Source organism: Falco punctatus, assembly GCF_963210335.1.
Source record: "Falco punctatus genome assembly, chromosome: 2".
In the NCBI taxonomy this organism is placed as follows: Eukaryota; Metazoa; Chordata; class Aves; order Falconiformes; family Falconidae; genus Falco; species Falco punctatus.
In genome coordinates, this window is record NC_137581.1 from 57,262,931 (window position 1) to 57,287,099 (window position 24,169).

Here is a 24,169-nt window from a genome sequence, read left to right on the forward strand (position 1 = left end):
TGTCTGATTAGCTTCTGCAGTAATTAGGATTCCTTTAGGGTGCAGTCAGCGACAGTTGTAACACTGCTTCAGATCATCAAAACCAGTGTTCATTATGTCAGTACAAAGGAGATAAGATGCAGTTTCTACAAGCTGTCCCACTGCTAAGAGGCTTTGGGCTCTGCTTCTCATTGAAAATGACCCCTCACAAAACCACGAGTGGCTTGGCCATGTCCAGCCCTGCTACTACCCAAAAGAGCAGCCACGGAGGCTGCACAAGGAAGGAGAACTGCTGCGGCGTGGGCTTTACCCGTGAGGGTGCTCTGCTGACACCCCACCTTTTCTCCAAGCTTGCTCAGGCCAGGCTGCCAGAGACCTTCTCTCAGCTCTTCACTGCGCTCTCTACACTTACGAACCACATACCCCAGCCCATCCTCTCCAAAAAGGTTACAAGCCGATTCCCACACCCTGTCCACTTTCCCCCTAACTGCCCCCCTTCCCCTCCCGCAGAGCCACTGCACCAGGCTGCTGCTGAGAGCTTCCAAGTGATGGGGTAGGTGCCAGCACCAGGTGGGCACTGATCGTCGCATAAGCCTCTTTAAATGTACTTCTGATTTGAACCAATTCAGGTAAGCACGCAGGTACTCTCAAAAACGCAGGTCCTGTTGCGTTCATCTTTCTCTCTTCTCCTTCCCCCATACACACATCAGCTGTTAAACTCCCTGGGACACGGACTTACTATCCACCTCCGGGTATTAGGTATTTTACACAGAGCTTTGACTCAGATTAAGAACGAGCATGGGAAAGTGATAAAATTTTTCAGCAATAATAGAGAGTTTGAATTGGTCTTATATTACCTTTGTACCGTGCTAAACTCCGCAAAATCCCGTCCTGCAGTGGTGTCTCTAGGAGGAACAGCAGTGATTGATTTAGGCTGGAAATGGGGCATCCTTGATTGCCCTGAACCACCTCCTGGTAGAGTAGGGTGATTTCAGCTGTTGTCACTTCCCCTTTCTTCGATTATTTGTCTCTCTCTCACCCTTTAAGGCATGACCCACTTATTTTATTATCAATATTCTAACCTCTGCAAGATGATCAGTGATAAAGCACTGTGTCAAGTCATGGATGAAAAATGTAAAAGTAATTTGTAGGGTAACAGCATGTATAGGTGGCTTGCAATTTCTTCCAGGAATTTTATCCTAGGAACTTAAAAAAACCCAAAAACTTTATACAGATATTTGCCTAAAAATACAGAGAAGCCTTTGGAAGGATTGTGCTGCTCACAGGCCCATTTTCAAGAACAGCAAATGGCAGGGACTGAATTCATGTAGTTCAGAGAATCTAACTTTGAACACTTTTAAGTCAAGTGTCATTAGGTTGAGCTAACGAGCAGTAGAAAAAACATGGCAGCTATACAGTGTATCTGTAGTATTACTAAGCATACAGACATACACATTGCTTTATCTACCTGGACAGATTTGCTTGCTAGAACAGGCGTTCATAATTCAGCACACTTGCTTTTTTTTTTTTTAAAAGGTATTTGTTTGTTTAAGTAAGAACTGAAATTAGAATGATCAACTGTTAATTTGATTGATTTGAGGGTATCTTCTCTGTAACAGAAAAAGATATGCAGAAGACCCTCTCAGCAGTCTGGTAGTCTAGACAGCAGCATCCAAAACTAAACACTCTCAGATTCAGAGGTTAACATTACCTCTTTAATCCTCAGAACTAAGGGACTGAAAACACCGAATTCCAGCCCAAACGCCAATTCCTTGCGCAGGGCTTCTAGAGACGGTGACAGCAATACTGACAAGAGCTACCCAGGTGTCTGTGCAAGGTTCCCTGGTTTTATTCACATCAAATTTTGGATGAACTGGCACATGGATATTTTGACTTTAATTACTTCAATCTCTGTTGAAAATAAGATAAAAAGACATACAACTGTCTCCATGCTACCTTACAAGGCTGAAGAGTGGGGGAAGTTTGGTTTTTCATCATCAGAAAGTTTTCCCATCTGATTTTACAGCATTAGTGGCTTTCTACCTATAAAACACATCCATCCACGTGGTAGACAAGTTAGTGGGCTTGCTAAAGTGCTAACTTCCAACATCTTTTATGAAAAATAGACACGTGACCTGCATTTCAAAGGGAAAAAAATGTTAAAATGCTAAACAAACATTTTACCTGATATGGGCAAAATAATAGACAGAATGCACCATCCTGTAGGGATACAGTTAAGAGAATTCATTTTGCTTAACTTGCATGGCAAAGTAAAGGCTTGTAGTCTACCACAAGTAAAGCTGGTGCAAACCCACCTTAGTTCCTCAAAGGAGGGTGGTAACCCAGCTCCTCCTGGGGCTGCTCCCGGGAGACCCTCAGCATCTTGAATCCATGGGAAAGGCTCTCCCCAGATGACCTTAGAGACCCATAGGGGTTACTGCCTATGGGGTACAGGACTTACTGGTACGCAGGTAAAAAGCAAACTCCATTTCTAACTGTTTTCATGGGCAAGGGACTCTATTTATGTGCACAGAGAGGTTTAAGTGCCAGCAACTGGAGTGGGAACCGGGGGACACAGGGGCCCATGCATCTGCAGTACCAGAAACATGCACCTTGCACATATTCATGTATGTGAGATCACTTACAAATATCAAGCTGGACTTGCTGTAAAATAGGATAGGGGTACTGAGAGCCAGGTATTAAAGCAGTCTTAAGTCTGGCCAGGCTAGAGGAAGGGCCAGAGAGTCCAAGCCAGCTGCTAGAAAAAGCATAGGATGTGGATCAGAGTACAGGAATTCCCAAAACAACATGCAGACCACTAGTACTCCATAACATAATGCACAGGGCTACAGAATCTTGTTAAGGAGCAAAATTTAGTCTTCCCTACTATAAATGTGATGGATGCTACAGGTATATCAAGATAGAGAAGACTGACACTGGTCCACTAGCTTCAAGTGGTGGAGCACACGTGAAGAGGCAGCAGAGAGGTAGTCTCAAGTTTTGTTAACATGCAACTGTAAATCATAATCTTACACAACTTCTATTATTTTGGTACAACACAATTTTTATTGCTGTTCTGAACATCATTTGCCATTGTCTGTTTACCTGAGTGGAGACCTCATTAATATATTTAATTTAAAAACATCACAGGAGTTAAATGGGTAGTTAACAGGCACATAAAGCATTATATTACAACACTTGTTCCACATGGCAGTAATTTGGACATAGACAGCATTTTAACCCGAGCAATGCCAGAGCTTTGCTCCCATTATCCATAAAGAAGTACAAAAGAATTTAAGGCACATGTGACCTGCTGCTTTCAAGTAACAGTGAGGTTAAAGGGGTCACGCAGACAGCTTGGCTTATGATTACTATTTCTTGGCAATACTTGTTTCTTTCATGATATAAAATTGAAATGCAGTATAAAAATACATCTTTTCACAGGGTCCAGTAGTGCCGAGTGCAATCTCAGTATTTTAATGCTCTGGTATTTAAGCCTGAGGTACATTAAAAGTGCAAATTCTGCTGGAGTTTCTTCAGGATACCACGTTCAGGAGACGAGAGACTAACCTTTTCCTTTTGCTTCCTAAGAGAGGCTGCATTTTAAGTTAAACAGTTTTTCTTAACTTCTCCCATGAGATATATTATCCAGAGGTGTTACTGATACCCCGATTCCTCTTAGTGCAGGGATAGTTAATGGAATTCCGTAATTTACTCTTTGAATACACCTCTTACATCTGAGAGACAGCCTCAGTTTGGGTTTCATAGACATATTCGTCCTTTTTGACTTGTTCCTTTTCTTCCTCGTCAAGTTGTGCTTCAATCTCATTTGGATCAGTATAGGTGTAAAAATAAGCCATGACAGCAAAAATGATACAAACTGCCAACAGCAAGGCAGCAAATAGTACATACTCTGCCCACTGTAAAAAAAAAAAAAGTTATCCATCAGTATTCATTCCTCAAAAGAGTTACACTATTTTACTGTTTGCAAGAAATGAAGTTAATCCAAAATGTGAAACTGAGCATACATAACAAGTGTCATATGACTTAAAGGATTAAGTATTAGGTGTATATAATACATATTTAAGCAACTCAGAATTGAGGCCTTTTCAGCACTTCTGTCTTCATTATAGAGACAAAAGTTCTATAAATGCTGTAGAGTTCTACAATACCCTTTTCCTGGAGGCATGCAAATGGACCAAAAGACTGAAAAGGAAACTCAGCCCCTCCTTTTGGTCAGGTAATCTCTCTTTAAACCAGGGTGGCAGTGATCCTGCTTCCATTCAGGTCAGCAGTAAAAAAAAAAAAAAAAAAAAAAAAAAAAAAAAAAAAATTCTACTGACCACAAATCTGGGCAGAAATCAAGACCAGGAACTCCAGCTTCAAAGTGCTCCCTACTCCACCTGAAAAGCCTCAACAGCTTCGTTTCATGCTCTTTCTAGTTAATTTAGCTGAAAGCAGGACTGCCAGACCATTTGCAAAGCCAGGCTCTTCCCTCTCTCAGATACCATTTTGATTCATTAGGGAGTGCCACTAGTAGCCCGAGAGAGTCCATCCAACTGCTCTTTGCCAGGAGAACCAAAGCTTTTATGCCCTAAAGAATAAGCTTTGAAACCAACAGCATCAGAAGGGAAGGCTGAGTTACACAGGTGAAGGTTCATTAGCAGTGAACAGAATTTTGGTAGGTTTTAAATCTCATTAGTCTAGAGTTTCAGCCCAGAAGTCTGCAGCCTTTCCACACTATGAGAAGTTATTGTAAAGATGCTAGAAATTGATTTTTGCAATCAAAGGAGCCTGAGTTAAGAATGGCAAACAACAGATAAGGGAGGTAAAAAAATACTTCCTCAAAGGTTTATTAAAGTGTAAGTTTTTGCCTGTGTGTGTACACATTCATACACCTGTTGGGGACAAAGACTAACAGAAACTTTAGAAGAGGCTCCAGGAGAACCCTGTTGTCACAGCCTTCAACACTGGTTTTAATCCAGATAGGTTATGAAGATTTATAACTTCATTACATACTCTAGTAAGATTATTCAGTCATGCAGTAGTTCTACAGCTGACTGGTACACTTGTAGCCAAAACTGACTTCCTATGTTCCAGTTATAAATGCAAATCCAGCATTAATGCTGATGTTCAAAAGTTGTTGTTGTGGATTATCAGCCATGACCTGTCCCCCAGGATTAGAGCTGCTTTCTCACAGTGTAATACAGCAGCATGCTGATCGCTTGTGTGCGTACCTGCTCACTAAGTTTGGATGCTCCAGCCACGATAAGAACGATGATGTTACCGACAGCCACTGTCAGCAGCCATCCCGCCTGCAGCACTGCCTTCATATTAGATGGAGCCTATAGAAGTAAGACACTCAAGTTTCAGTCAGATATTGCTATCACTTCTTTTCTGATGTTCACTGCATTCTTTGCATTATAACAAGCATTGGTTCTCACGGGGTGGGAGGATGATTTCTTGGTTGGTTGTTGTTGGTGGTTTTGTTTGGTTTTAATTAAAAATTGCTAGAGAACTGAGAAGGCCTGGAGAAGGCTTTGAGGAACAAGAGATGACCAGTACCAGCTGTAACAGCTTTTACTTCGTACACACTAGGGTAACTAACAGGCACATTTTGCATGTCACAAGGTACACATTAAATGAAGAAGTTGAGTGCATCATAGTCTAGCAAAACACATCTTACAACATTCCTGTCACTGTAGTTTATAGGCTCAGAATTAAGGGAAGAAATACACACAGCTAATAACATATTGGCATTGGAAGACAAATGAATGAGAAGTGTATAATTAAACTGCTGCTAAAGACTGTATGGAGGAAACTGGTGTGGAGATAAGGTGTCAGTACTTGTTCCCTTTATATTTGAGGGCTCTCCAGTTCCGTTTTACAGCAGCGGTACAGTTCCACTTATTTTCAATGGAAAGTCACATGTGAGAAGGAGATTGCAGGCCTAGGGGTTCAAATGATGTAATTCAGGATAGCCTCATGGAGAACACTGAATGCTAGTGAAACAAGGCCAACTTGCACCAGCCTATAGTCCTGCTGGGGAGCTCTGAAGGGCATAATTGTTCAGGCAAAGCAGCAATACAGAGCCACCACTTAAACAATAGATCACAGATCTTCATTTGTACCAGGATTCTTAACACAAATGAGAGCTCTGAAGAGCAAGACCTACCTGTGCGTAGGAAAACTCCAGCCCAGTGACAGAGAAGACTACTTCTGCACACGTAAGAATAAAATACTGAGGGATCTGCCAAGCCATATGAACTGTATTGGGTGGGATATCTTCAGAATACACTAAATTAAGAGTGTCTCCAATACACTAGAAATTAAAATAGTGCATTAGGAACAATGATAAGGAGTCTGTACACTAAAGGCACTCTAAACAGTTTAGTTTATATCACCTCTATAATCATATATGCACAAAGTTCTGGGCAAATAAGAAATATTGTGTATGAGGCATTGCATAACTAGTTAAAGTAGTAATTTGACAGCAGACTTCATGCAAATCCTTAGTGTCTAACAGGGCTAGAGATTTAAGGCCATTAGTAGTTAACATGAATTCTTGCATTATGTTATCATACCCATCATTATTTTTATAGTTAACCATGGTTTCATGTTCTGTTTAATATACCAAAATTCTATCATGTGTACAATTAAGGTCAAGAGGGATAATTCTACAGATGTTATTCTAATTAGGAAGAAAATATTGGCATGAAAAAGTAATTCTGTATTGTCCATCCAACAGCACTGGCAACTTACCTCATTAAGTACAATTGTATAGGCACTGCCAAATCCAAATGCCTTTGAAGTAACTGAACATTTGGCTGAATTTGCAATAACCGTAATGTTGTCATCTCTGAAAGAAAAAACACAGTTTAGACCACAGGTATAGACAACTGTGTGTATTATATAAAGTAAGAGTTCTATGTCCTTTTCCCAAGGAAAAGTGTCTCTTTAGTGGTTAAATTAGGGTAAGGAAAATGCTTACCTTCCTCCTGGAAAGAGTGTGTAATTACTGGCAGAAAAGGTCATCAGTGCTCCAAAAGAAGTGTCACCCATAGTGACATTAACAGTATCAGGAAAATTGTTTATTAACCTTTAAAATGCAAGGGTGATGAAATGCTAAACAAAATACTCATAAGTCAAAGAATACAGGTTTTGCTTTTAATTATATACTGGCAGCATAATAAGGATCAGGTCTTCCCCTTTCATTTTTGAAAGAACTCTAAATTTCTTAAAGTGGGGCTAATGCAAAAAGCAAGCTAGACTCATGTCAGCCCACTGCCTGCTTAGGAGACTGTTAAAAGCAAGCCTCTACTACAACCAGCAACAAATGCATCTGCAAATGGGAGATGAAGAAAAGCAGAGAAGTAGTAGGATACTTTTTACTCAAGGTTAAAAAGGATATATAGATATGCAATCTGTGTTTGTCGTCTACGAAAAAAAAAAAAATCTAGACAATAGTGAAACATACACTTCCAATTCTAGCTAATTATACCCAAAGTATGCGTGAGATAGCTTAGATTAATTGTGCCCTAGAAATTCCTACACCCCCTAAACATCAAGTGAAGTGTCCAGAAAGTGCAGAGCTCCTACAGTATAGAAAACTATGTTAAGCAAGAAGAGTCCACCTAAGAGGCAGATTGAAAAGACAGTCACACTACTGCCAAAATTTAGGAATAAAACAAACTCTACCTGATGAGATTATTTCCTTCTTCTGGTTTTGATAGGACATTGTCAAACAGCTGGAAGAAGAGACCATTATCAAGATACTTTGTTGGCATCAGCAAACAGCTTAAATGCACTATTACATAGCATGAGAATTAATAGAGGCTTCAGGGTGAGAGAGACTGCAGACGTTCCCTTTTAGGATCCTACTAGGATAAATGTCTACTAGAAGACACTGTACAACCACACATTTAAGTCTTGTTTAAAGGGTAACTGTCAAGCTAAACACTAAATTGGTAATTCCACATCATCCTGCCCTGCTCTGCTGCTCTCTACAGTTCACCAGTCTCACTGGTACAGCAGAGACAGGGAGAGACAGAAAAGAAAAAGGGAACAGCTACCCAGAGCTTGTTCTCTCAGCTTCACACGCCCCCCATGTAGACAGCTGTCAAGACATTAATGTATATCTTGGGAATTAATCAGACTTACCAATCGAGTAACAATATCAGTTGCATTTTTTTTAACTTCAAGAGTGTGACGGTTTTCCCCTGGCAAGTTGAGAACTTCATCTTTAGTTTTATTTCCAGAAATTACTCTTAGTGATTGCAACTGAGAAGTCTCAAAAGTTATGTAGCCCGTCTACAAAGACAAACAAATTGCTATGAATTTCCATGCAACTGCATATTTGTCTGCATCTTTGAGGGAGTATTATGGACTCAGGGCGGGGGTGGTCAGAAGTTTACACGTGTTACTTCTGAAGTGCCAGAGAACACAAGCATCTCCTCACTTTCATTTTTTGTTAGGTTTTCTACACAAAGCACCAGTTTCATGTGATCATTAGTTTTTAATAATTTATTTTGTTACACAAGCTTCCAAGTAACATGAGCTTCCCACAAGCATTATGGAACAGCTGTTATATTTTCCTGTGTATTTCTTGCTCCAGATAAACTAGACTTACCACCAAGTAACATTCTGTTTAGCTACAGAAGCAGTACTAGCCTAAGTTAAGATGCAGCATTTTCCACATAGCAATATCGCCTCAGAGAGGCGAACGTAAGCTGCATCTTTATGGTTTCAGCATAATAGGAGTGACTGTTACTGGGATATGTTTTAAATATTCTAAATACATTTCATCTGCAAAAAATACTTCAAACTTTAATTAAAAAGTTCTTATAACACTAAAATAACCCTTTTGTTTTATAGTATTATAATCCAGATATTTTGGATTATGAAATGCATTTTATAAGATGTCTATAGTAGTGAGTGGAGCATTTTACACCCTTCATTTTCAGGTATGCACCATGGTTATATCAATACCACATCAGCATACAATTTGAGTGCCCTTATCTTCTCCTCACAGCTCAGTTCCCATTTCAGAGGGGAAACCCTGTTCCATCCTCCTCCAAGTTTGCCTCACATGGAAACAGGACTGCAGGCTATCAGAGAACACACCTCCTAATATCCATTATTAAAAATGTCCATCAGCTCCACTACATTTTCCTGTCAATAGGGCTATCAAAGTTGTGCTGTAGTAGAATCTGACAAGATTCTTTGACAGAAAAATCTGAAGCCTAGTGTATGCGATGTAGCCACAGAAAAAGCTCCCTGCTCAAGTGATCACTCACAGTAAGAGCAGTGGCTTACTAGAGCTGAATGGACTTCTATTGAAATAAGGAGTGTTCTTGCTGTTAAGAAATGACACCTTTTTAGAGAGAGTGAAGTTTTCAATTAGTTCAAAATAACTATTAAGTTTCTTTAAAAAAAAAACCACTCACCAAAACAAACTAGTATACTTAGAAGATTGAAATAATTGCCATTTCTTCCTTCACTGTGTTTTCAGTAATCATTCATTCCACAACACAAAAAAAAAAAAAAAGTCTTTAAAACTAATAGAGGAAAAATAGAAAATAATCAGTTTGTTAAGAACTATCTTTACTTACTCTGTTAAATTTGTTTAACTTGCTATTCCCCATGTCCCCTTACTTACTGACTCCATAGGCTTTACAGTGACGTTCTGAAGATGTCCAAACTCAACTGTTGCACCATCAATACCTAGATTTACTACTTTGATTTGAGATTGCCCAGCAGCAGGGAAAACTGGAAGAGTTTTCTGTAGGACAGAAAAAAAGTTAAATCAGTGCCCTATCTTAAGTCACATGGAAAAAGTACTACATTTGCTGTGATCTTAATTATCTCATGATAAAGATTAGCATTTTCCTGATGATCTGTGATTGTATGAGGGATGCGACTTCAATACTGGTGTTTGTTACTCCACAGCCAGGCATGGTTCCTCTTTGATCATGTCCTGCAGCATGCTGCCGAGCTACGAAGTGGCCTTGGTAGCAAGAAACGGGCTTTTCCCGCATCCTATGGCTGCCTGGGTTCCAAACTGGGAAGTTTGGTACCCCATTCTGACTCATTGCTCCCCAGCACTGCTGCAGCTGAACTGGACAGAAGCATATATAGGCACCGCCTTGTGTGATAGCCCAGAAAAACTGAACTCCACTTCCCACTAGATCTAACAACAAATGGCTTCTGTTCTCGTAGAGCATCAAGAGCTGCAAAGCTGCATCTGCTTTCCTCACTTCCCATACTTTTGTCTGCTTCAGTCTCTTTAGGTACATCATACAACAAAACCAGGCCCGTCTTTACCTTTCTGCAGGAGATTTTTGGGCAACAGTCTGGGAAGTTACCAGCCTTGATGAAACTTCTGCTCGATGCTAGTATATGTGCACGCACAGCTCTGCCCCTCTGAACACGGCATGCAGGAAGACAGCCTGAACGAGTCTATACCAGCTGAAGGCCAGACCCTTTACTGACAACTTCAAGTGGCAGAGTTGAGAGCATAAAGCTTGTTTCACTGCTGGACCCAGGCATGAAGGACAGAATTCCTCATTCCTAACTAAAGCTATTTAAGAGTGGAACATCTTGTCTTCATGCACCATGAAGGCATGCAAGCACCACTAGATAGCTCTTCAGATCTTGGGATGCTACGGATCACCTCCCAGAGATGTGACTGACAGTCCAGCTACAGGAGAAACCTTTATCTGGTTCAGGCATGACACCTCCCTTTGGGGCAAGGAGAGTTAGATGTGATGAATCCTGCCTTAGGCAGGTATTGTCTCTGCCGATGCTGTGATGTCACACTTCACCTCCAGTTTAAACATCAGAAGAGATCAGAGATAAAAAGCAGCCCCTGGTAGGCCAAACAAATCTCTGGTTTCCAGCTTTTAATCTCAGTTTAGAGACCCGAGTTTGCCTTTTAACATGTGATTGATGTCAATCGCAGATGAGATGTTTTGCAGGATTGTGTTCATAACTAGTTAAATTATGCTGATCACACTATTGCAATATACTTCAGGTTTCCCTCCTTTCACTTCTGTACTCCTATGCTTGGTTTCATATTTAGGAATCTTGGCTTATTTTCCTCTTAAACACAATTTGTTCTGTATTAACAACTAAATAATAATAGGAAATACTTGCATGTGGCTGAACTTACATCTATTTCCACTTGCACAAGGGCCGCAGCAACAAAAGCCAAAGATGCAAGGAACATACCGACAGTGATCTTCCTCAGGGGCCTAGTACAACAACAAAACATGTATGTGAGTGCTGAAACGAATATTAATTCAAGAGGTTCAGCTGTTAGTTGTTTTCTTTCCACAGTGGGAAACTCAAGTGGCCACAACTAGCACATTAACACCATTTGAAGGGCTGATGTTGTTACAGAAATCGTTCTGCTAAGCTGGGTACCTCTACATTCATAGTTATACTACTGGGAAATACGTCTTTCCTGCAGCACCGTAATAACCTGTTACTTGGCATCTGCTGGGCTTAAACATTGACTGAACATATTAGGTTTCTGCAGAAAAAAGTCTGATCTGCAGGTAGAAAAAACCCCACAGCAATTCAGTATGGTTGTTAGCTTTAAAACAACAAAGAGACTAGAAGTTATGCCTTTTTTAAAAGGGGGTAATCATCTTGTGTCTGTATTGCTATGTTCAAATCAAAATAATATTGAATAAAGAGGCAGGGAAATATGTTGAATTAGGGGACATCTACTGACATTCAGCTACACTGTAAAGGTAAGTTTAAGGTAGATATTTTATTTATGGCATCGTTGGTCAGATATAGAGTGTCCACAAATGAATGACTGTTTCCAGCACAGCACATGCCCTCAATTTTTCATAAGTAGATGGAAAACCAGCATTGCATCTTAGCCCTATAAAAACTGTTTTAAGAACTTCTCCCTCTCCAACTTGCAACTGCTAGCTGCTTCATTATCAACGTTTAAAATAATGTGCAAATCCCCTCTGAAGCTACACCTAGAAGTACCCAGCAAGCCAGACTCCTCACTGGGACTGAAGAGGAAACATATCTTGTCTCAGGTAGTATGTGTCTCAGCTTAACACTGAGGATTTATATTGTATTTCTACTTGGTATACTTTGGGAGGGAGAGGGAGCAGACTTGGTGGAAGTGGAAAACAATAAACAGCATTTCTTCTGCAATCAAAAGATTTTGCCCATAACTGGAAAATATTGTTACTTTACAAATAGGTTCTCACCTATTTCTTTAAAATATTAGCCCCATTAAATGCATTACTATTTTCTTCTTAGCTGAATGCTTGCTTTTGTTACATTATGGCTGGAAGAGCAGTTTAAAGAAACCACTAAAATGAGGCTCTGCTGAAGTCAGGCAAGTACATCAACTTACGTAAAATTGATCTTGCATTTCTTGATTAAAGGATAAACCACAGCATCTACAACTGGGACCATTACAATAATCAGGATGGGATTCACAGTCTGTTGAAGATGAACGTAAGAAGAGAAAAAAAAAAGTATTTTTCTAAAGTCTTTTCTTTTTTTTTTTTTTTAAATGAAGGGCAATTTAATATATATACTATTTAGGAAGTACTTAGATTAGGCAGACAGATTACTGTACCTGCATTTGGTCTGGCTGAACCTTCATAAATCCCTGGTGAAGAAAAAATAAACAGATTTCAGTATTATGACAACAAATAAACCCAATCTGAACAGTAAATCTTAATAAAGAAAAAAAACAATGAAAAGTAACCTACAAAATCCCCATCCATTGTTGTGGCTTGCAGTGTCCATCTTGACCCCTTAACAAAAGAAGAGAAAGTTAAATGTAAATCAATCTTCCAAAGTACCTCTTTAATTGTTTCTATAAGTAAATTGTTGGGAAAAATACCCAGTACAATAAAAATACAGCCAGCTTGCTACAGGAGTATTCTTACCCTGCAATGTAAACATTTGAACTAGGTGATCCTTGTGGCCCATTTCACTTTATTTACTAGTTTTGTGAAATAGAGTGGAAAATAATTTAGATGCAGAGATTAGCTGGAGAGATGCCAGGGACATCCCATGCAGAGCACTGCCGTGTGCTGTGCACAGAAGCCACCCAAGCGCCTTTGTGCCGCCTGCCTGAGCCCGAGTGCCCCACACCACAGACACATCCATCCTTCCTTCCCACAGCCCAGCAGCTCGCAGCCAAGCCAGGGCTGGACCTGCCTTGAGCCTTCTGCCCAGAAAACATGCTCAGAGCCTGGTCAAGCAGGGCTGACCAGCCTGAGCCCAGGGTGAGACAGGAACGTGCATCGCTGCATCTTTTACCTTTAGCCACCAGCGATGTGCTGCCCAAGATATGCGTTATCACTCATGTAATGAGTATTTAGTGCTGAATTTCATAGCAAGGTTGCCTGGTTTTAACAGGTCATGCTGATAGCTACTGCTCACTCGTACTAGTCTTCTTAAGCAGCACGATCTAGGCAACCTGGATCAAACTTCCTACAGTATCCTGCCTTGGATAATGCTTCCAAGCCCCTGGTTCTCCGAGACACCCTCCTGAAGTCATACTCCAGTACTTCACTATGAAATCCTGCTTTCAAGAGTCCTGAGCAGTCAGTCCACCAAGTGAATGAGAATCACAGGCTTATACTTCTGCTTTAAGGTGCGAGGTGTTTGTAACATGTTTGAGTGGTTAAGCAAACTGTCACTCCGGTAATTTCAGCCCTTGTTCTCCACAGCATTTACACTAGGACCCTACATTTCATCTCACAGATGACAGCAGAAGAAGCATTAAGAATACTTTTTAAATTACTGTTTTATCCTCTGAGTCGTGGTTGATAAAAGATTTGAAGAGGCCTCAGCCACTCAGTCAGTCCTGGGTACGTCCAGATAAACTGTTTCCCCTTTTCCCCTGGCTACAGAACATCCTGTACTAACATGACTCTGTAGCTATCCCTTTGCATTACAACCAGATCAAAGAAGATGCAAAGAGTTGTTTTCCACCCTCTTATAGGCACCTTATGTCTGGTGACCTCAGAGTATGTAAAGTGACATAGTACAGCTCTAATCACCACACCAATTTCTACTTTACCTGTTGGTCAAAAAGCGCCCAGAACATAGGGAGAGGAATATAAAGGAAAAGCACCTTCAACACCAGCTTGATCTGAGCAATCAGTCGTTTCTGCAGCAAAGAATTACACAAGAGGAATAATTGGTTAAAAAAAAAAAAAGAGACAGTTGCAGACTACAGTTTGCAGTAGAGACATATCATGTGATGTTTACCCACATTCCAAACTTTTTCTTGCAGTTACTTCTGGTGATTTCTGTTAATAAGCACAAGGTCTACTATGGTGTGGGAAGGGCTGCTGGTTAAAGGCGACACTGATACCAGAGACCCCTGTGCCTCTTGGCATGTATACTGATGACAGCATGAGATCTAGCACTTAGCGTTGCATTATTTTTCTAGGAAGGAGGTGTTGGAACAACAGGTACCTGAGGAATGCTTTGCACACATGAAAAATGCATATAGGCAAGAGGGAAAACAAAGGGGGCATGCTAAGGTCTGTGCTGCCTTTGACAAAAGGGCAGGGTGCGTAGGAGGCTAGGGATGTGATCAGGGACTGTGGGACAGAAGATTTTGAGAGTCATAGTAAGGAGTTTGTACTGAGGCTGGGAGGATACAGCACAGTGTTCATCCACTTAAGCTGAAATTCCTAAGCATAATTCTGCAGTTTGATCCCAGGACAAGTGTTACGGTCCTGTGCATTAACCATGACAGTCAACACTATGTCCATTTTTCCCAGTATATTCTCCTGACAGAAAATATTTGACAAGGATAGTGCTTGCTAGTTTACCAGCTCAAAAACTAATAGGTGTTTGTATTTGTTCAACAAGGGACCTAGTCTTTTCTTCACCTCCCTTGAATGTCCCTGGACAGCCTATGATCACACAGAGCACCAACACACACAGCTCTGCTTTCTCCTTCAGGCGCTGGGGTGGTGACCTGCCAGGCCCACTGAGGTTTGGCCAGACCATTAGCTTGTGGATGATCGAGGCCCAAAACTATTTGCCCAGCACTTGAGGCAGTGAATCAGAGCCGACAGAGAGGCTGGGGATCAGGGGATGTCACAGCAGAGGAGCACTCACACAGTACTTACATCATACTTCTCACTCGCCCAGTCTAGCCAGTGCTCTCTCTTGGGGAACTCCTTGCTGCGATGCCGAAACCTGTTTTTGATGGCAAACTGAGAGGAGACAGAATTTTGTTTAATGGCACTACAAATATTTATAAGTGCTATAAGCTGTTTTGTCATTAAAGATGACACTCCTGTTTGTAGCACTGAGAGGGTGCTAAAGGTGACTGGCTTCTCTTAACTGCTCTAAGCATCTAAGGGAATTGCATTTAAGGCCTCACACTGCGTATCCAGTGGAGCGTGCTCCTGGGGTTAGGTGAACCAGAGAGCTTGGAGTAGCTGCTCTCAATGTGGGTTGCTGTTAGGAACTTGAAGACCCACCTACTTCAGATTTACGTACCACAACAAACAGAAGAATCTCATATGCACAGGTTTTCAGAGCTGAACGGTACGTGTCACTATGAGAAGCTGCATCTTGTAAATATTCCTCATACCTTGACTGAACATGCACAGATACAGTCCTGAAGAACTGCTAAGACTTTCTGCATGGAGTAACATGCAAGGCTGAGCCGAGCCTTAGGGGCAGCAGCACTCTGCGCAACAGCCAAAGTCACATCCAGAGCTGTGGTTGTGGCAGTGCTTACAGGACAAGCAGTGGTCTGGGCTATAACAAGCTGGCAGATCTGCGTGGAGAACGAAGTCAACCACAAATGACAAAATCCCTGATCTCAAAGCTGAGGCACTGCAAAGTTGGGACGTGCAGTGCTGGCCATACAGACTGAGCTCCCTTCCTTGCAGGCTTGCACTGACATGTCACCCCCCTGACCTCCCCATTATGAGGAAAGAATGATTCCCAGAAGCTGGAATAAGGTCTTACATATCACTGATACCTTGCTTTGTTTCCTTTGCATATAAATTCATCTAAAACCCAAGATGTAGATAAATAAAAAAGCAGCCTAAATCTGGAGGTATAAGAAGCCTTAGAAAAAAGTAAAAAAGCTTTAGAGGCTTCCCTTGTATTATAAGACATTTCCGATGTAGGCAAGTTTACTGAACAGTTTTAAAAATTGCTGCCAAGGTTTTTGGGAATACAAGTAATACTTACTCCAATGCATTTGGAAACTTGAATCATTATATTTCCTTGAGGTTGGACTTTCTTGTACATTCTACTTCCAGTTATGAACACAACTACAACATGCAAACAGAAACCAAAAGCAACTCAGTATTCATGGAAAATAGGGGCAAATAATTTGGTATGGAAACTGTAACAGTCAAGGAGTCACATCAGGTGGGAATAAGTTTCCTAAGGAGCAGTGAAATTGCCTATTGGCCTGGCATCATACAGTAAAATAAATCAAATTAATATCAGCAGGTTGCTTTTATTTAAGACAAAGGACTAAATCTGGAAATTCTTAGGGTAAGTTTTCAGTGGAACATTAGCTTAATTGAGGATTGGTCAAAACATAGACCACTTAGGACCTTGTCCCTGGCCTTGCTGTACCAGGTTAGAAAAGCTTTGCAGGCTCCTTTTCAGGAGCCCAGGCTGGTGCAGCTCACACCATGCAGGGACATGTGAGGCTCTGCCTGAACTGCAGGACTCACCGAGATGTCCTCAGCTCCCACACCCAGGCACGTTCCCAGGCATCACCCTCCTGCATACAGGGTGGGACACTGGCAAACCCCCGCAGCTGCCATCTGCCCTGGGTTGGGTGCACAGGCACGATGGGGTCGCTGGTAGCTGCAGGTCCACCCTGGGTGGTGAAGGACCAGGACCATGAGGGATGCTGTGGTACATACTGACACCCCCTGGCTTCTTGGTCTTTGTACTGCAGCAGAAAGTCTCAGGGAGTGACCCACAGTGCAGCTAGCGAAGATGCAGGTGTTTGAGAAACACTGACACACCAGTATGGTGTTTCTGCAGTGCAGGGACACTTACCTTATACTGTTTGCTACCCTGGACTACAGATAATTTCCAAAACCCCCATTTTCTCTGGGTTCTCACTACATCCAAAAGACCTTGTCTATACAACTCAATAGTCCAAGAAATATAGACATTAAGTTACATAATGTGCAGAATTCAACGGTATACTTGTGCCTCTCCCCAGCCCCAATCTGTCTGTCCCAATATATCAGCCTCCCCTGCAGAAGCGAGTACTTCAGCTTAATCCACCCCACCTAAGAAAAAAGTTCAAATCAAGAACTGTGGAAACAATCAGGCATTGTTAGAGTTTGATAGCTGGAGATTTCTACCACTTTCATTATTCTGAGATCATTATCATTTAATCATGTCTATAACTGAAGCAGCAAGATGAAAACAGTTCCACTTACCCAAGGAGATAGCCATGAGGGCAGCAGGAACACCAAAAGCTAGTGGGTAACATCGCTGTTTGCTGTGAATGCCACACTCTTGAGCTGAAGTACGAAACAGAATTGGATAAGAGTCCCAGTCAGCACTGCCAGTATTTTACATAGGGTTTCTGCTCTCCATATTCATTGTTAACTTGGAGAGTGGGGGGAAAAAAAAACCCCAGCGTCTCTGCTGACATTGTGGACAGAGTGGATGATCAGTATCCAACTTACCTTTTATTATTGGAAAGGGGAATTATATATCTCAAAAATATCACATAACAGTTAAGGTGGAAAGGGACCTCTAGAGGTCATCTGATCCAACCCTTCTGCTCAAGCAGGACCACCAACAGGTGTTTGCCCAGAACCATCTCTGAGGATGGAGACTCTACCACACCCTGGGCAACCTGTGCCAGTGCTCAGTCACCCTCTCAGTGACAAAGTGTTTCCTGATGCTCAGAGGGAACCTCCCGTGTTTCAGGCTGTGCCCATTGCCTCTGGTCCTGTCATGGGCACCACTGGGCAGAGCCTGGCTCTGTCCTCTTTGCACCCTCCCTGCAGGTATTTATGTACATTGATGAGATCCCCCCGAGCCCTCTCTTCTCCAGGCTGAAGAGTCCCAGCTCCCTTAGCCTCTCCTCGTAGGAGATTTACATTTAGTTTTACACCAAGAAGTGAAGAATGCTACTAGAATGCACATCAAATGCACATTCTTGGTGAGAAAGGAGCTAGATTACTAGGGTTCTAGGACAAGTCCATAAACAAAGATTGAGTAGCATAGTAAATGTAGCTTGCTGAAAAAAAAATATTCTTAAACACCACACATGCCCTGCCCTGGCAGTAGTCAGTGATTTGACTTTATAGACTTCATGCATACACCCTGGAATGGTGCTCAGAGCATGGACATAGCTACTAATGGGGAAAGGCAAAAGAAGAACAGAATTATTACCTTTTTCACCATACTTCCTCTAACAACCTCTAATCCTCAGGAGGATTAGAGCTTGATTTGAAAAAAAAAATTAGTTTGCTGCTAATTAATGTATTGATTTATTCATGTCAGCCTTTGGGTTAAACCTTTATAGGACATAATGGTATCACTTTCCTCAGCTGAATTTGTCTGTTTTTCCAAGACAGTTCTTACCCTGTATCAGCATGGAAGTAAACTGTCCATTGTGCCTTATGCACACCTTCTTCCAGCTTGGGAAAGGATAGAATTTGCATTAAGCAAACATCTAAAAATGCCTTTACACAGTCTGTTCCAGTCAAGAAACCCAAAGGCCAGAATTTCAGCCCAGTGCTTTAGGGTTATTCCAGAACTCACATGCTGTTTTCTTTCTTTTGAGAAAAACAGCTTTCCTCAAACTCCTGCCAAGCACATCCATATTGCACAGTCTGCGTAAGCTTGCCATGAAAATCTATACACATATGGATCAATGAATTGTTTAGAATCACACTATTACTTATTTTATCTTCTACTTGTAACTTTTTCATATCTTTAAGGAGAACATATTTTACTTTGTCACACAGAGAACATAATTTATTTTGTCACATGGGTAAACATCTTCTCATGTGCATAGATGCTTCTGTACTTTGCATGAGCACACTTTAGAATAGTCTCCACTTCCAGAGCAGAGGGCTCTCCCCACCTTCCATTCCCATCAAATAGTACATCTCTGTTGTGAGATGGTTTTGAAGGCATTGGAAGAGGTGCCACACTGGTACCTCCATGGAATTACGCATTAGGCATAGAAGTTGATGGCTTCAGCATGTCTCTTCAGATCTAGTACTTCTGATGCTAAAGACAATTCAGATCTTAAACTGGCTTGTTTTTTGACAGTACCTCATGCCTGAGAAGTTGAATGACATACACAGAGACTTTAAAGATCATCTGCCAGATAACCCCACAAGGTGTCAAAGAACAGACCATTCATTTAAACCTAACTGTACTGTAATCCAGCACTCGTCCTTTACTGATGCCTACCTGTTTTAGAAACAAAAGGTGTGGCCTTACCTCTGAGAATTGGGGTGATTATAGTAGACAGGAGACTGCCAGCATTAATGGACAAATAAAAGATAGAGAAGAATCTAGTTCTTTGTTTTTCCTGCAGGAGAGGGAAAAAAAAAAACCACACAAAAGCAAAAAGATGTTTAGGAAGGATTAGCCAGAACCACATTGATCAGCCTGGATTGAGCAATCAGCAGCTCTGTTTGCACAGTTCAAGACAAATAGTTATCTAAGCTCTTTCTTCAGCTACTCAGGAAACGCTGCAGTAATGCACATGTCTAAATATGTGTATTATTAGAGTGTCAGAATAGTTAAGCATTAGTAAGGGTCTTTGTATGATTGATAGTCTGAAAGACATTGTTACCTGATCATCCTCAAACTGATCTCCACCAAATGCTGACACACAAGGTTTGATCCCACCAGTACCAAGTGCAATGAGGATTAAGCCAATCATGGACAGAGCACTGGAACAAAGTACAAAAGAGAAATAGAAGAAAGTCACTTTGCTTTCTTACTTAGAATGTACATAGGAGACTGATTGCGAGACAGTTGAAATTCAAGTAGTGTAAATTTAAGGCTTAAGCTGTCCCACCCTTTATCAACCTGGAAAAAACTCATGTACAAGGCAACTCACATGTGCAATGATACATTATCGGGAAAGCCATCCCAGTTGTGATCGGTCAGGTCATTTATAGAGCTCACAGACATGACTGCTTGCCCAATTGTATAGACAATAGACAGGGAGACAATTGTCCTGGTAAAGACAGAAGATAAATTTTTAGATATATTCACACCATTACAGACATGCATACAGACACAGATAATGCTGACTTTTTGTTCATTCAAAGTTGCTTAGTAAAGAAGCATAATTAACAGATGACAAGATAGACTCAACTTATCACAAGCTACTGTCCCCATACCTCTGTCACAGTATTTCTATACTATTTTATTATTATTATAGCAAGCTTTGTTTAATTAAGCAAGGCAAGATGAGAAATGTAGATATCACCACACCATGAGATATTTAAAAATCTTCAGTGGTTGCCTTTTTAATAACCAACTCAAGAATGTAATTATCATATTCCATATATAGTGAAGTTCAAATGAACTGCTGTACAACAGCAAAGTATGCAATTTACACTGATTTTAATACTGTTTAAACATCCTTTGTTTTTATATTTTACCTGCAAGGAGTAAAAAAAAAAAAACAACCCCAAAATATCTGCTTTAGGCATGGGAACTCCCCCAAAGTACTGTTGTGAACAACTGTATTACCCCACACACAGCTGTGAGCATACCAACATCTTGACATCTTGAAACTCAGATCAGAGAAGCACCAAAAAGGACAGACTGAAGGCTTTCCTCTGCCAGGAGGTGCCCAGGAAGTAATCATCACTCCCCACCCCCATGCCTTTATGGTCCACTCCTCTTTATGTAAGAATATACTCCATTCTAGCTTTGTTGGAGCTTAAGTACATGACTGTAATTTAATCCACATTCATCCTCTCCCTTGGCTGAGGCTCCATTCCACAGGCACAGACCCAGATCTCCAGTCTGGAGGAAAAGCAGAAGTGGGGTGCAGTGATGTGAAATTATTTAAAACTCTAAGTTTGCAGCAGCAGAAGTTCCAAACCTAGTGTGGCCCATGACAATGAAGGGCAAGGCTCAAGGACCTAGGACAATCAGAATCTGTTGGATAAAAGCAAGAGATCCGTATAGCAAGCTTGGAGCACCCCGATACCAGAGGGACAGAGAAAGCACCACTCTCCATTGACCAGGTTTTGACTTTAGAACAAGGTTTCTCTGACTGAAAAATGCTCTTCCCTGTAGTAGGGTAAAAACCCGCACAACATGAGGCAACAGTGAATTTGCTATTTAGTAGAAAAATTAGAAATTCTTTCTTAATAGCGCTTCCATAGAGTTACTTAACAACTTGGGAGAAAGTTTCCAATTGAAGTTAAACCCGAGCTGAGCAGGAAAGAAGCCTCTGGTTTTTAGCTGTGAGGCTCATAAGCATGCTGGGAAGACACCACTTAGATCGTTGGCACTGCACAGATAGTACCCAATTAAGAAAAAGGTGATTTCTGTACTGTTTTCCTCAAGAACCTCACATCTAACATGAGCAGGTCCCAGCATGTTCCTTGGCAGACACTGCACAAATTACATGGGCTGTAGAAGATTTGAGTCTCCCCCATAAAGTCCTTAACGGTGCTTGGGTATCGTCCTCCTCTTGTCATCATAGATATTTTTTTTTTAATTAAATACTATTTAAGCCTTCCTCATGGAATCTTGCTCTATTTTAGAGCTTTTCCAAAAGCATTTTTTTCTTGTCAAGCTTAGAGTTCCAGTTTCAAGCCCTGAGCCATCCTACTGAGCTCCTGTTAAGGGCCTGGTGGCCAAGGGCTTGTGGCACTGGTGTACACGAGTTCAAGAGGGAAGGGAATACAAGGTCAGCAGGGCTTTATCTTTATAAACCGGGTAAAAGCCAAAATAGATATTTTTTTTTTTTTTTTTAAAAAAAGCATACCATCTAAACAAGTGACTATGCAATATATTTAGGCTACAGTCTGCCAGATATCCAGCTACTTGCAATGAGTTCACACTGATCAGACCAGCTCCCCCAGAGCACACCTGAAAGTGGGTGCAGCCCTGGGCTCCCAGAGGCTGCCAACACAGTAGAAGACCAGGCTGTTGGAAATAATTTGGTTACATTTCAAAGCCCTTCATTCAGTGGTACTTCTCCAAGCACCTAGTGCACAGGTAAAAACCCAGAATTCATCCCTGAGAGAAAGAGTTGCAACTCAGTAAGGACTCCTGCAGAGCTGTCAAGTCAATCATGGAATATTTTAGAACATATTCTAAGTCCCAGTTAATACCAGATGACACAGCATTTCACTATTTCATTGACCACCTGCAACAGGTAAAGAGGCAGTCCAATGTAATTATAACCTCCAGTATCTATTTTCACAGCATGGTAAACACTTCCCTCAGTGTAGCTTACATTTTGCCCAGATGCGAGGAAAAACATGCACCATACTTGGAAAGCAAGCTACTACCCTTAACCAATTAGAGAACCGTAGCATTTGTTAACTCATAGGGCAGTTTCAGGTCTGAGCTAAATCAATTAAAACCTCAAGATTTTGAGAGGGGGGGGGAAACCAAAACAAAACCCCACCCACAAACAATCCTGGAGTAGCCAGCACCAGCTCTGAAGCTGTTGTTCTGAGCTGCTGCTTGAGGTGTTGGTTTAAGTAACACTGATCTCAGGTGAGCTTTCCTGATTTTGGGTTGTCTTCAGAGGAAGGACTCACTTAAACTTCCCCAGCCAAGAGTCCGCAATGAGCGCTCCAAGGATCGGTGTCAAGTAGCACAGGGCGACGAACGTGTGGTAGATGGCTGTAGACAAGTTGTCATCCCATTGCAGGAAATATTTGAAATACAGAACTAGCACCGCTGTAGGAAGAACAACAAAAAGAACAGGTTACAAACCAGAGTCAGGGCTGGGTAAGCAGCAATCCACACGCGGAGACGCAGGACACGGCACATACCTCGCATGCCATAGTAGGAGAACCTCTCACAGAACTCATTGATGATGATGAAGAAGATGCTCAAGGGGTAGCCAAAGCAGCTTGGCTGGAGGCAAGAGACAGACAGTGTGAGCTCAGAGCTGTGCAACAGACTAACATTGCTCACTGCGACCCGCAAGCTTGAGGAAGCTCAGTGCAGACTCCATGGGGGCAGGTAGGTACCCAGGGGTTAGGAGGCTGCATGGGCTTCTGTGGAATGACACCGATTTACCTGAACCAAGAGGCAATTCTTACTTTCCCCTCTTGGTCCCCAGAGCTCTACGCACTTATCTGCCTGTTGCAAAAGATCTTTAACAATACTATATTTGACCTTCAAGCATTGCACCATGAACATTTGAAGTCTTCAGCATCTAATCCTTAGAGCAATCTTGGCTGGTACAAAAAAAAAATAAAGTCAAAAGCCAATGTTTTTTAAAAAACTCAAAACCCAGACCTAACAAAAAATCCTCACTATGCTAAACCCCCACAGCACACCAGTTAGAAGCCCGGGGCTATTTTTAAATGGCTCCAGTTCACATAAATAAACCTTTAAATATTTTAGTTAAATATCTTGGGAAAGCTCCCCATCCTTACAAATATTCTGCTATATGAAGAATCCTTCATTTCTTCAGACTTGCTGATAGAACTAACTTTACTCCTAACCTAAAATGGCATGGCCAGATTTACTGAGCCTTCACCTACTGCAATAGGCATCTCCACAGGCACCATCATGCAGCTTGTGATGTGCCTCTTGCCACGGAGACACAGGGAATAAAAGTACCCATCAGGTACAAATCCGGCATGAATAGCAGAATTGGGAATTTAACTTCTGATTGCCTGCTTTTCTTACTGAATGAATACATGGGATCATTTCTATTAAAACTACTAAGAATGGAAGTTGAACATTAACTTTTCTTTTTACCTCTTTTTATGGGTTTGATTCTGCAAGTTGCAAAAATCAGATTTTTAATAAGCCTTAGAACATCCCAGGGGTAAAACAGTTATGAAACTTAAGTATGGACAAGAAAAAGATAAATAGCATTGTTTGTCTTCATGTTGTGAAGCCTTAGGAATTAAATCCATCTGTATTCCATGTGAGACAGGAGGAAAAAAAGAAAAGTTAACTTTGCAGATCAAAAGGAAAGAAGCCTTATGTGGGA

At 41.4% G+C, this 24,169-nt stretch overlaps 1 protein-coding gene across 1 annotated transcript in view; it reads right to left on the minus strand.

Annotated features, from left to right (window-relative positions):
* Window positions 1–638: 638 nt before the first annotated feature.
* The window catches only part of SLC15A1 (solute carrier family 15 member 1), a 48,772-nt gene continuing 25,241 nt past the window's right edge, over window positions 639–24,169 (minus strand). The window contains exons 3-24 of the mRNA XM_080376092.1: window positions 22,992–23,076; window positions 22,755–22,896; window positions 20,078–20,197; window positions 19,808–19,907; window positions 19,450–19,540; window positions 17,421–17,504; window positions 16,198–16,280; window positions 15,117–15,203; window positions 14,051–14,140; window positions 12,729–12,773; window positions 12,593–12,625; window positions 12,365–12,453; window positions 11,150–11,231; window positions 9,610–9,760; window positions 8,394–8,458; window positions 8,140–8,289; window positions 7,678–7,727; window positions 6,971–7,078; window positions 6,742–6,838; window positions 6,155–6,301; window positions 5,217–5,324; window positions 639–3,899 (exon numbers count right to left, since the gene is read on the minus strand). Of these exons, the coding sequence (XP_080232218.1) occupies window positions 3,711–3,899; window positions 5,217–5,324; window positions 6,155–6,301; window positions 6,742–6,838; window positions 6,971–7,078; window positions 7,678–7,727; window positions 8,140–8,289; window positions 8,394–8,458; window positions 9,610–9,760; window positions 11,150–11,231; window positions 12,365–12,453; window positions 12,593–12,625; window positions 12,729–12,773; window positions 14,051–14,140; window positions 15,117–15,203; window positions 16,198–16,280; window positions 17,421–17,504; window positions 19,450–19,540; window positions 19,808–19,907; window positions 20,078–20,197; window positions 22,755–22,896; window positions 22,992–23,076 (2,196 nt within the window). The 3' untranslated portion in view covers window positions 639–3,710. The remainder of the gene's footprint in view (window positions 3,900–5,216; window positions 5,325–6,154; window positions 6,302–6,741; window positions 6,839–6,970; window positions 7,079–7,677; window positions 7,728–8,139; window positions 8,290–8,393; window positions 8,459–9,609; window positions 9,761–11,149; window positions 11,232–12,364; window positions 12,454–12,592; window positions 12,626–12,728; window positions 12,774–14,050; window positions 14,141–15,116; window positions 15,204–16,197; window positions 16,281–17,420; window positions 17,505–19,449; window positions 19,541–19,807; window positions 19,908–20,077; window positions 20,198–22,754; window positions 22,897–22,991; window positions 23,077–24,169) is intronic.